This window comes from Salvelinus alpinus, chromosome 3 (genome assembly GCF_045679555.1).
Source record: "Salvelinus alpinus chromosome 3, SLU_Salpinus.1, whole genome shotgun sequence".
Classification (NCBI taxonomy): Eukaryota; Metazoa; Chordata; class Actinopteri; order Salmoniformes; family Salmonidae; genus Salvelinus; species Salvelinus alpinus.
In genome coordinates this window covers 25,937,772-25,950,452 of record NC_092088.1, presented here as the reverse complement: position 1 = coordinate 25,950,452, position 12,681 = coordinate 25,937,772, and the positions used below count along the sequence as shown (strand labels likewise).

Here is a 12,681-nt window from a genome sequence, read left to right as displayed (position 1 = left end):
TGTATGTAATGTAATGTGTTCTTTCCGTAAGGGAATAGATAGGTAGGGGAACAACAGCACCAAGCTATTGAGCTACGGTTGGGTAAAACTGTGATTTGTATATCAAGGCCCAATTGCATTGTATTGCTCAGAGTATCATCCAATCAGAATAATCTATTATTCAGAATAACCTGATCTTTCTTTTCTCATATCATGAAATAAGAGGATCTACGTGTTTTTCATATTTAATGTATAGTGTAAGATACTGTGAGTGTGTGTGTGTGTGTGTGTTGCGTGTGCACCAGGCTGTGTATTTGAGAGAGTGTGGTCAGAGCGCGATTGTGTGTGCCGCGTGCGGCAGCTGCACTGAAGTAGCCCTGTAACACTTGAGGGCTATCAGGAACGGCGGGTCACGTGTTGTCTGATCTGCTCTGTGTTGCTGTCTCTCTCTTCAGGTTGTGTCATATCACGCGTTTGTATGTGGGCTTTTTCATTCTTACACGTTACACTGTGTCTCTGTCCTACTCTCAATACCGTCCGAGTGATGTGTTTGTGTTGTTGTCGTGTGTGGCTTTTACTGTGTTGTTTCGTCTGTCACTGGTGCCCTCTCTACCTCACTGACATTCACCCTGACAGATAGCAAAAGACACATCGCTCTTTGAAGACATCAGCCTATGCACCGGGCGAAATTTCCAGTCTCACAGATTTCTATCATGATATGATATGTACATATTCTAGCTATATTTAGGGCTTACATAATGGATGATTTCGAATGCGATGTTGTACAGCGGCCATCTTTGGGTCAAAGGTCAGTGGGGTCAGCGGAGCCTCCAAGGTCACGGGAATAGTGCCTTACGATACATGCCGTGCCGGGAACAACATTTTCAGCCATATCATCATATGGCTCTCCTCAACATTGTACAGTCCTCACATTGATAGACAAATGCGACAAACTAACATCAATGCAATGCTGATTGACGAAAAGTTGTGTTTTAAGTGTGTCGTGTTTCGAAAAACACTATTCCCTAGACCTCAAAATGTGTGCTTTCAGTGCCTAGTGTAGTTAAAAAGGTCAGACTTGACTTCTTGGCTGTACTGTAGTGACCTGAGTACACTCTGTCCCCATAGGATAACCCTTTGAAGAACCCTTTTTGGTTCCACGTAGAACCCTTTCCACAGATGGTTGTACATGGAACCCAAAAGTGTTCCCCTTTGGGGACAGCCGAAGAACCCTTTTGGAACCCTTTTTTCTAAGAGTGTAGTTAGCTGCACTTGGTGACTGAAAGAAACACCGAAATACTGACTCACTGACTGATGCCGACATTACACTGCCAGACAGACACTATGACAGACTGATTGACAGACAACTGGCTACGTGCCATCTAAGGTAAGCGAGCCTTGAGCTGTTGAACTCCTCTCTTGGAAGCCCCGGACTGCTTCGGTGTTGTGTGTTTTCAACGGTTATTTTTGTGTATAAAACCTCAACTTAATGCCGCAAATCCCTCTTTAAAACCAAAAAGGGGGCCATTTTAAGCAGGAAGCCAGAAGCACTAGAGGTTTCATAGGATGACATTCAATGTTTACTGAATGAATCCTCCTCTCGTTATCACGGTACAAGCGTTTGGTGGGGGGAAAGCTATAACCCTTTAACTCCCAGAACATTTTTCGATATTTGTGCCAATTCTACATGCCAACGTTCAGCTCTCAGCATTGCTGAAAATATTGGTATCAGTAGGGGGACTTGAGGACCACAGAAACTTGACTTCCCTCTGTAACCTGAAACGTGTAACCTTTGATAGTAACGGAATACCATTGCATCCGTGTGACGCTGAACAAAAATAGAATGCCTCCGAGCAGCATTGCCATTCAATCTCATATTGACCAAAAATCGAATGGAATGCCAAATGGATAGGAATGAGGTGAAGAAACCCAAAGGGAACACTGTAAAATCACTGGAGGTTTGATGGCCATAATTGCTCCAGCTGAAAATAATAATGGCTTAACGATGTGTTCCGTTTTTTTGGTTTTAAAGTGGGATTCCCTATTGTGCTCTCCAACTGGTGTTGTGTGCTTTTCCCACAGTTTCTTTCTTCGATCTTTGTATATGCAGTCCTTAAGTTATTTCAGTGGTATTTTAAGCCTCTCTACAAAATACTTGTCCATTTGACCTCCTTCGCCCGAAATGCAATACGCAGGGTTCAATAAGGTCAAAGGGTCAATTACCTCTTTGACTGCTCACTCGCAGTCATTCCCTTTCCCCCTTAATACTGTCCTCCCACTTGACGCCCTGTCATCTGTTCTTTCTTCTTCTTCTTTCTCTTTACCCTCTCCCTCACTCTCTGTGTATGTTTTTGTGTCTATGGCCATGTCCCGAAATCTCTCTTGCCTAACTACTTACTAAAACGACACACTGTATCCTAATCGTACTGCATACAGTACTGTTTAGACATACTGTAAAAAAACAACAACGAATGCAGTAAGCAACAGCTATCAACATATTAGGCTCATCCGTACTGAGAAGGAGTCGTCTAATGTGCAACCACGCTCGTTCCCCACCACGCGTTCATTTCGGGTACAGCGCGTCCCCTTATCGAATTATCAACTGTTGTCGAACGTGGTCTGAAAAGCCGATTCTCTTCCACAGTAGTGTGCATTGAACGCTACTAGAATCTAGTAACTAGATGAAAAGTTGATGTGAGTGGTACATCCTGGCATTCAGGGCATACTACATTTTTGAAGTTTCACATACTATAAAATGTCCTATTTTCGCATACCCAAATAGCCTAATATTTAGAATGCAAGTACGGTTATTTAGACATGGCCTATATGTGTGTGTATTAATATGTGTCTTGTGTGTGTATATATATATATATATGTGTGTGTGTGTATTGTTTTGTGTGTCTCTCTTTGAGATTTCTGTTAATCTTCATTTCTCTAGATTCTATTAGTTGATCGTGTTGTGTATGTTTAATGTCTGTTTGTCAAGGACCATTGTCAATCAGAGTTCATTTTAGTCTGTTTCTGTTGTTTCTGTGTCAAGTGTGTAATGTTGTCAGTTACTTTCTCTACATGTTGGTGTGCTTTGTAGTCTGTTTGTCTTTAGTCAGATTGTCTATCTACCTTTCCTCCTCTCAATCTTCCCATCACCTATGCTTATTTTTAATAATTGGGATAATTTAATTGAATTAAATGCATAAATGAATAATACATATATATATACATTTATTTGTATTTGAAAATAAATAATACAACAAATAATACAACAAATATTTTAATAAGTTACATCCACAGTGTGGATTTGATTGTATTTCAGTATTCATTTCAATTGAAATGAATTAAGTCATCAAAAAACCTTTGACCTTCAGAAAATACATTTACAATAAGGTTATATTTAGGCACCATTGACTTATTGCATAAATATTTGTCTTAAAATAAATTTAAAAATATTATTTTGAAAAAATAGCTGTCTGTAACGATCTTCTTCATCTGAAGAACAGGAAAGATCGGACCAAAATGCAGCGTGGTACGTGTCCATGTTAAATTTATTATAACTGAACACTAAATACAAAATAACAAAAGTGAAACAACGAAAATCGAAACAGTCCTGAAAGGTGACACAACACAAAACAGGAAACAACTACCTACAAACACCAGGTGGGAAAAGGCTACCTAAGTATGGTTCTCAATCAGAGAACGATAGACAGCTGCCTCTGATTTGGGAACCATACCAGGCCAAACACATAGAAATACAAAACATAGAATGAAAAACATAGAATGCCCACCCCAACTCACGCCCTGACCAAATCAAAATAGAGACATAAAAAAGGAACTAAGGTCAGGACGTGACACTGTCAAATCATTTGCGTACAGGACAATCTGGTCATAATGGACACAGTGGATGGATGGGTAAGAGACACGTTTTAATACCATGTGTAGGTCCAACGGCTAATATGTGGGCACAATCAGAATGTGGACAGGACAAAGGACACATGTTAGTACCAGGTATAAACAGGGATTTTCTCTCTTTTTCTCTTTTTACTCCCTTTTTTTCTATTTTTTCTCTTCTCTCTTCTCTTGGTTGCCTGTTTTGGAGAGAATAGATTGTTGATTGATACAGTATGTTGCAGTGTAGTGGAACATTTTTATAATAGTTGAAACTTTGAGCTGGTGAAAGATTCTGCATATTCTAACTAAGGAGAGTTTTTTTTTACTATTATATACATTGTAGAATAATAGTGAAGACATCAAAACTATGAAATAACACATATGAAATCATGTAGTAACCAAAGTAACCAAGTGTTAAACAAATCAAAGTATATTTTATATTTGCGATTCTTCAAATAGCCACCCTTTTGCCTTGATGACAGCTTTGCACACTCTTAGCATTCTCTCAACCAGCTTCATGAGGCAGTCACCTGGAATGCTTTTCGTTTAAAAGGCGTGCCTTCTTAAAAGTTCATTTGTGTAATTTCTTTCCTTAATGCATTTGAGCCAATCAGTTGTGTTGTGACAAGGTAGGGTTGGTATACAGAAGATAGCCCTATCTGGTAAAAGACCAAGTCCATATTATGGCAAGAACAGTTCAAATAAGCAAAGAGAAACGACACTCCATTATTACTTTAAGACATGAAGGTCAGTCAATACGTAACATTTCAAGGACTTAGAAAGTTTCTTCAAGTGCAGTCGCAAAAACCATCAAGCACTATGATGAAACTGGCTCTCATGAGGACAGGCAAAGGAGAGGAAGGCCCAGAGTTACCTCTGCTGCAGAGGATACGTTCATTAGAGTTACCAGCTTCAGAAATTGCAGCCCAAATAAATGCTTCACAGAGTTCAAGTAACAGACACATCTCAACATCAACTGTTCAGAGGAGACTGTGTAATCAGGTCTTCATGGTCGAATTGCTGCAAAGAAACCACTACTAAAGAACACCGATAAGAAGAAGAGACTTGCTTGGGCTAAGAAACACGATCAATGGACATTAGACCGGTGGAAATTTGTCCTTTGGTCTGGAGTCCAAATTGGACATTTTTGGTTCCAACCGCCGTGTCTTTGTGAGACGTGGTGTGGGTGAACCGATGATCTCCGCATGTGTATTTCCCACCGTAAAGCATGGAGGAGGTGTGATGGTGTGGGGATGCTTTGCTGGTGACACTGTCTGTGATTTATTTAGAATTCAAGGCACACTTAACCAGCATGATTACCACGGAATTATGCAGCGATACGCCATCCCATCTGGTTTGGGATTAGTGGGACTATCATTTGTTTTTCAACAGGACAATGACCCAACACACCTCCAGGCTGTGTAAGGGCTATTTTACAAAGAAGGAGAGTGATGGAGTGCTGCATCAGATGACCTGGCCTCCACAATCCCCCGACCTCAACCCAATTGAGATGGTTTGGGATGAGTCGAACCGCAGAGTGAAGGAAAAGCAGCCAACAAGTATTCAGCATATGTGACTGACCAGCTCAAATCGGTCTTATATAGCAACATTTGAAATCATTTTTTTTTTTACATTGGATAAAAGTAGAGACTCAGAGCTACAAAATGGTATATCATACACTGTATTTTTGAGTAACAATGGGAAAGTAATTTTGCTTTGAACGTTGATAAACTTGTAAACTCACTTTTGAGAAAAGGGCCTTTGAATGTTTTGGTAGCTACTGGAGACCTAGCTCTCCTTTGTCTACACCCATTCAGCATTGTTCACACCCTCTTAAGCCAGCCACACCCATATCTTTAAGGATTCACATGTGAGGTCATGTGCTAAACAGTGAGTAGTGTAGTAAAGATTAAGACTAGAAGTGGTAGTAGCCTACAATAAGGAACAATTCCAGGTAAACAGAAAGTGTCCAGATAAAAATATGTTATAAATATTTGACACACTTGTCTAAATTGATGGGTCATGTGAAGAAATGCTATTATCCCCAGCCACATCTAGTGGTGGAAAAAATACTAAATTGTCATACTTGAGTAAAAGTATAAATAACTTTAAATTCCTTATATTAAACCAGATGGCACAATTTTCATAATTTAAAAAATATTTTTGTTGACTTATAGCTAGGGGCACAATGTACTTAAGTATCAAAAGTAAAAGTAAAAATATAAACCATTTTAAATTCCTTAATATTAAGCAAACCAGACGGCTCAATTATCTTTTTTTATTGACGGAAGCCAGGGGCACACTGCAACACTCAGACATATTTTACAAATGAAGCATTTGTGTTTAGTGACTCTGCCAGATCAGAGGCAGTAGGGATGAGCAGGGATGTTCTCTTGATAAGTGTGTGAATTGGACAATTTTTCTGTCAAAATGTAACGAGTACTTTTGGGTATGGAGTAATGTAGGACTGCAGTGAAGTAAAAGTTGCCAAAAATATAAATAGTAAAGTAATGCACAGATATATAAAAAAACTACTTATTTAGGACTTTAAAGTATTTTTACTTAAGTACTTTACACCACTGCCCAAATGCCTTCACACCAGGACATTAGCATACTTTATTTATACTGTTACACATGCACTTATCACATAGTATTCCATACATAAGTTAAGGCCATGCAACCTGAGTTGAAACCTGAGTGAGGTGCACATGTACAGTACATAAACAGATGCATGCGCCATATATGTATGTGGTGGACACTTGACACGGTCACATGATATAGTTGTGGTATGTCACAAAATCCTGTTATGACCACGCATATCAATATTAATTTTATATTTCAATATTTTGCTAAGTCTTGCTAAGTGGATGGTACAGAAGGTGTAAACAGTACAGCCAAATGGTTACTTGCATAGTTGCAATATCAGAAATAGATACTGTATATTTTATTTATATTGACACTATGTACAAGAACAATATCAATAACGATATCAGTGATAGATGAGGTAGTGTAATGTGGTCTGTGTGTAGCTGGTGTAGAGGAGTCAGGCGCAGGACAGCAGATATGAGTAAATAAACGTATTTTACAAAAAAAATTCAAAGACAATACAAAATAAGCGAGCCCACACAAACATAAAAACAATCACTCACAAACAAACATGGGGGAACAGAGGGTTAAATAATGAACAAGTAATTGGGGAATTGAAACCAGGTGTGTAAGACAAAGACAAAACAAATGGAAAATGAAAAGTGGATCGGCGATGGCTAAAAGGTCGGTGACGTCGACCTCCGAACGCCGCCCGAACAAGGAGAGGGACCGACTTCGGCGGAAGTCGTGCATTGCATATGCATACAATCAGGGGGTAAAGTGGCAGAGCAACAGGATAAAAAAAATAGTAGCAGCAACGTATGGCGTGTATGTTAGTAGAGAGTCATGTGAATAGAGGCATTGCAGATAGTTGAGATGACTGGTCCGTCCAAACCACGCATGAACAAGGGAATCTATATTCGAAGAGCCTGTTTCTGTCCTGCCCTTGACTTTGGTGCAGGGCATGTGATGTCCATAGCCTCTTCGTCGAAAAACTCCCTGATCTTGTCTAAAAGATAGTTTGTCTAGCTTTGTCCAGTCCAGGTGGTGCTTTTACAGGCAGACCATCTATGGGAGGTAGGATGTCAGCGTTGCGCAGCAGCTGAAACCTGGTCCCGACAGTCCGAACGCTCCTTGGCGACAACAACACCAGGCTCCAGAGCATCGAAGCTGTAAAACAGGGAATAACAACAACAACAACAAAAATCAGAAGACATTACAACCCTGCACAACATCCCTTCACCTCCCAAGTTTAGATAAGAAAAACCTCATACAATGAAAATGATTTTTTACCTGAAATTCTGGCAATGCTTGACCTGTGGCAGCGGCCTGAAGTATGGAGTCAGGTGTTGTTGCCAGCCACAGCTTTCCACCAGCACCGTACCATCCTCCAGTCCAGCCAGCTGTGGGATGTTGACCCCTGTCACAGTGCTGCCCTTCACAACAGCAGCAATCTCAGACAGTGTTCACTCTGGTCTTTCTGAGCGCTGCTTGATGAGGCCGAAGCACCAGTCAGGGGCAAACTTGGTGTGGCCTGTGATCAGGAAGTGAAGGTCCAGATTGTGGTGGAGCTTGTGCATGGTCCACCAGGTACAATACCAGAGCACAAACGTATTCTTGCTTTGGCCACTGCAGTTATCACAATTCAGGTCCACACGTGTTTTCCCAACTCCGTAGTTGGTGAAGAAATGGTGCATGTAGGTGATGACTGCGCTGCTGCCTTTGCTTACTTGGGCCAGCTCTCTTTTTAATGACTGTATGACTGGTGGATTAGAGTCAGGCCTGTTCTCCTGACTGATGCTGAAAGACAAATTCCAGATACAAATATTTTAGAATTATTATACAATAGATGCGAAATGGCATTCTGAGAACATCACTACACACAGTTCATACAGGTAATGTTAGCTACTGTAGCTAGCCATCTGACGTCAGCTGGCTAACTAACAGCAAGCTTTAACTAGCAATACAAACCGATTGTCATAGCTAGCTAAAGTTAACCAATAGGTTCAATGTTAGCTAGTTAGCTAGCTAACAGCAACCTTTAGCTTGCAATGAAAACAACTTTCTGACAAAATTAGAAACGTATAATATCTGAATCTGTAGCTAGATTCTTACCTGTATACATGGATGAACGCTTCACGGCAGACTGCAACCCCTTTTATAAGACATCATGTGTTGTTTCTGTTTAACTTGCACAGCTTGTTTAGCCCGTTGTGTTCCACTGATTTCAAAACGTGTTATTTTCAGAGGGAGAGACAGCATTGCAGCCAGAAATCACAACTTTTTCCCACTGACCTTTGTCGATAGCACCTGATAAATTCAGGGCTGCAATGCTATTGAGAGCAGTAGCAACACATTTGCAGTTCTCCGTGGCTAACGTTCTATCTTTCAAAAAAACTGCAGTAGAAAGGATTATTTACGCATTACGAGCAGCTCATTTTATATACACAAGATGCAACACCGCAGACCAATCCAAACTCATCTCTCGGCATGTCCAGCCCACTCATTATCTCTGCCAATCATGGCTAGCGGGAAGGTTGCTGACTTTCTCTGTGGCTAAACCAACTAGGCTCATAATTTAACAGTTTTATTCGTATTTACAGATGACATACTAGTTTGATATTAAGGCACATGAAAGTTCACAAAGGCATTTCTGCCAAAAAAAGCATTTTGATAAAAAAAAAATATATATGTTCAAAAGGCTCTCCTATGAAGTCGTGACTTGCGACATACGCCTAGTTTCCTGAATCGGGTCACATATGTGGGAACTCCTTCAAGACTGTTGGGAAAAAAGCATTCCAGGTGAAGCTGGTTGAGAGACTGCCAAGAGTGTGCAAAGCTGTCATCAAGGGTGGCTAACTTTTAACACTTTTTTGGTTACTACATGATTCCATATGTGTTATTTCATAGTTTTGATGTCTTCACTATTATTCTAAAATGTACAAAATCGTAAAAATAAAGAAAAACTCTTGAATGAGTAGGGGGTTCTAAACCTTTTGACCAGTAGTGTATGTTTCGGATGGAACACTTAACAAGGATCTCCTCCTGAAGCCACTTCTAATAGGCAGATCTTCAAAAACAATTATGTTTATCTGTTACCTGTCAATTTCATCCTGTCCTAATTCATTGTTCTCTCAAAATATTTTTCAAATGTGAATGTATGAAAAATGAATTGTTTGTTGTTGCACTTCATAAATGCATCTAATTCTCTATGTCAAATATCACTGTTACTCACGTCTCTCCATAACAACACTGCTAATATTTTCACCCATGACAGCTTTTTATCCAATCTAATATTAGACATATATGACCTGTATAAATTGTAAAATATATATCTCCTTGGAGTGTAGGAAGAGGATAGCTGACGCACAATCAGTATGACCTAGATACAGTATGGTTAACAAGTCACTGCCAGCATAATATATGGTGTGTTTTCCCAAAAGACATCCTAGGCAAGTGCTGAGCACATTGTGGCTTGTGTTATGGTGCAAGAACAGACCAATATATTTAAGTATGGGTAATACAAACCCACACCATCTTTAACAACTTCCAGTACCTTCGGAAAGTATTCAGACCCCTTTTCTTTTCCCACATTTTGTTATGCTACAGCCTTATTCTAAAATGGATTACATAAAACATGTTCCTCATCAATCTACACACAATACCCTATAATGACAAAGCGAAAACATATATAAAAAAACTGAAATACTTTATTGACATAAGTATTCAGACTCTTTGCTATGAGGCTCGAAATTTAGCCCAGGTGCATCGTTTCCATTGATCATCCTTGAGATGTTTCTACAACTTGATTGGAATCCATCTGTGGTAAATTCAACTGATTGGACATGATTTGGAAAGGCACACGCCTGTCTATATAAGGTCCCACAGTTGACTGTGCATGTCAGAGCATAAAACCAAATTGTCCGTAGAGCTCCGAGACAGGATTGTGTCGAGGCACAGATCTGGGAAAGGGTAGCAAAACATTTCTGCAGCATTGAAGGTCCCCAAGAACACAGTGGCTTCCATCATTCTTAAATGGAAGAAGTTTGGAATCACCAAGACTCTTCCTAGAGCTTGCCGCCTAGGCCAAATTGAGCAATCGGGGGAGAAGGGCCTTGGCCAAGAATCCGATGGTCACTCTGACAGAGCTCCAGAGTCCCTCTGAATGTCCTTGAGTGGCCCAGCCAGAATGCGGGCTTGAACCCGATCGAACATCTCTGGAGAGACCTGAAAATAGCTGTGGAGTGACATTCCCAATCCGACCTGACAGAGCTTGAGAGGATCTGCAGAGAAGAATGGGAGAACTCCCCTACAGGTGTGCCAAGCTTGTAGCGTCATACTCAAGAAGACTCGAGGCTGTAATTGCTGCCAAAGGTGCTTCAACAAAGTACTGAGTAAAGGGTCTGAATACGTATGTAAATGTGATATTTCAGAGGGGGGGGGTTAACATTTTAACATTTTAATAAAAACCTGTTTTTGCTTTATTAGTATGGGGTATTGTGTGTAGATTGATGAGGGGAAAAAACAGTTTTATCACTTTTAGAATAAGGCTGTAACTTAACAAAATATGGATAAAGTCAAGGGGTCTGAATACTTTCCGAATGCACTGTATTATCTCATGTATGTATAGTATACAATACGAGAAGTTTAACGTAGTATAGACTTGCCAAGAAAATTTGTATTTTTGGGTAAAAATCTGGTCTGAATATTTGTACTTCTCTGTTCTCCATGTTCCCTCCATCCACCTCTCCCTCTGTGATTAACATTCATTCTCCATCCCATTCCCAGGCCGCCAGTGCAGTGCAAGTGTAACTAAAGTCTGACTGTAGGTAGGTACTTCCCCTCTCATGTAGTGCCAATTGAGTTTGGCTTTAGGTCGGTATTAAAGTCATAGTGAAACAAAGTAGAAGTAGATTAAGTCCCCTGATATGGTTTATTGACATTTACTGTACATTTATTGTTTTATAATGTAACTAATCTCACGACAGTAGATATTAACTCCCTTTGAGTGTAATGTAAGTCTGGCTGTAAGTAGGTATAAAAGTTTTTATCGTAGAGAAGAAGTGTTATGCCTGGTAGAAGTAGCCTTTAGCTCTTGGGTCCATCCTGGGTCCATTTAAATCCCCATACAATGCCTGACATTAGGTACGTCTTTCCATGTCAGTTTACCAAACAGTCAAAACTGTCAAGGAAAGATGTGTGTTTCTTGTGTTGTCCATGTGAGTCTCCATTTTTCATACTTCAAGTGTTACCGGATTCAATGTAAAGAAAGCTACTGTGGACGTTCAGTTATATAAAAAAAAAAAAAGGGTTCGCTTAATGGGGCTTGATCTGTTTCCTCAGAAGATTAGTTGATACGATGTGGATTAATATAGTGTTTTCATGTAGCTTTGATCAGTTTAGTTTTGGATCATATGAACAGTTTGTGTGAGCCTCTCTCTCTTTTTTGGGGGGTTGTCTCTCTCTGTCTCCAAGTATTGCATGCTGCATGTTGATTTCCAGGAATAGCACTAGGAGAAAATCCCCAGCGTACATGCTACTGGTGTGTCTCGCTATAATAACTCTCTCTCCAGCCCTACACTTCCACAGTAGCAAACATAGAATATCAGCGTCTAATGCGTGAACCTACAGTATATTTGTCATCATTAGTATAAGTACCCTGGTAAAAATTAAATGGCCAATCATTTCAGCATTTAAAGGAACTCGATGTTGGCAAACAATATTGGTTGCAATTAATCCAGTCCAGGACTGTATCGATTCAAATTCATCATATGAGAAAATGTTTAGACTGGAATGTTGTGAGCTATCGACTGGCTGTAGACCCATTTGAACCTTTGCCATGTGAGGTTCTTTACATAAGTTATTCATTTGTACTTTTAGAATGTGATATAATAGTTCCGGAAAACACACTCGCAGCCAATACATGCACGTGTAGGAACATAAGGGAAGCTAAACGCTAAACGCTAAACGCGCTACACACTACACAGTTCGGATAAGTTGACCATCCATCTGACCTTTGGAGGGTCAGTGGGACATAAAAAAAGGTAAACTATGAATGGAGCAACAACAGTCCCCTTTACGGTACCCTGCCACTGTTCAAGACATGGTTGTGTGTGTAGCACTGGAGAAGCCCAGTGAAAATGTCCTCATCAATATTTCACTGAGTTGCCTTCCAACTAATGTGCCTCAGCCAGCTAGAATTTTAAAAAAATGAACTTTTTTATTTATGGA

At 40.0% G+C, this 12,681-nt stretch overlaps 1 protein-coding gene across 6 annotated transcripts in view; it reads left to right on the top strand.

Annotated features, from left to right (window-relative positions):
* LOC139570426 (voltage-gated potassium channel KCNC1-like) overlaps window positions 1-12,681 on the top strand; it is a 75,676-nt gene that overhangs the window by 44,433 nt on the left and 18,562 nt on the right. For 4 of the 6 annotated variants that reach the window (XM_071392296.1, XM_071392292.1, XM_071392295.1 and 1 more), the window contains one exon: window positions 435-455. The exons of the other annotated variants lie outside the window; for them this stretch is intronic. In XM_071392296.1, the coding sequence (XP_071248397.1) occupies window positions 435-455 (21 nt within the window). The remainder of the gene's footprint in view (window positions 1-434; window positions 456-12,681) is intronic. 6 annotated transcript variants of the gene reach the window in all.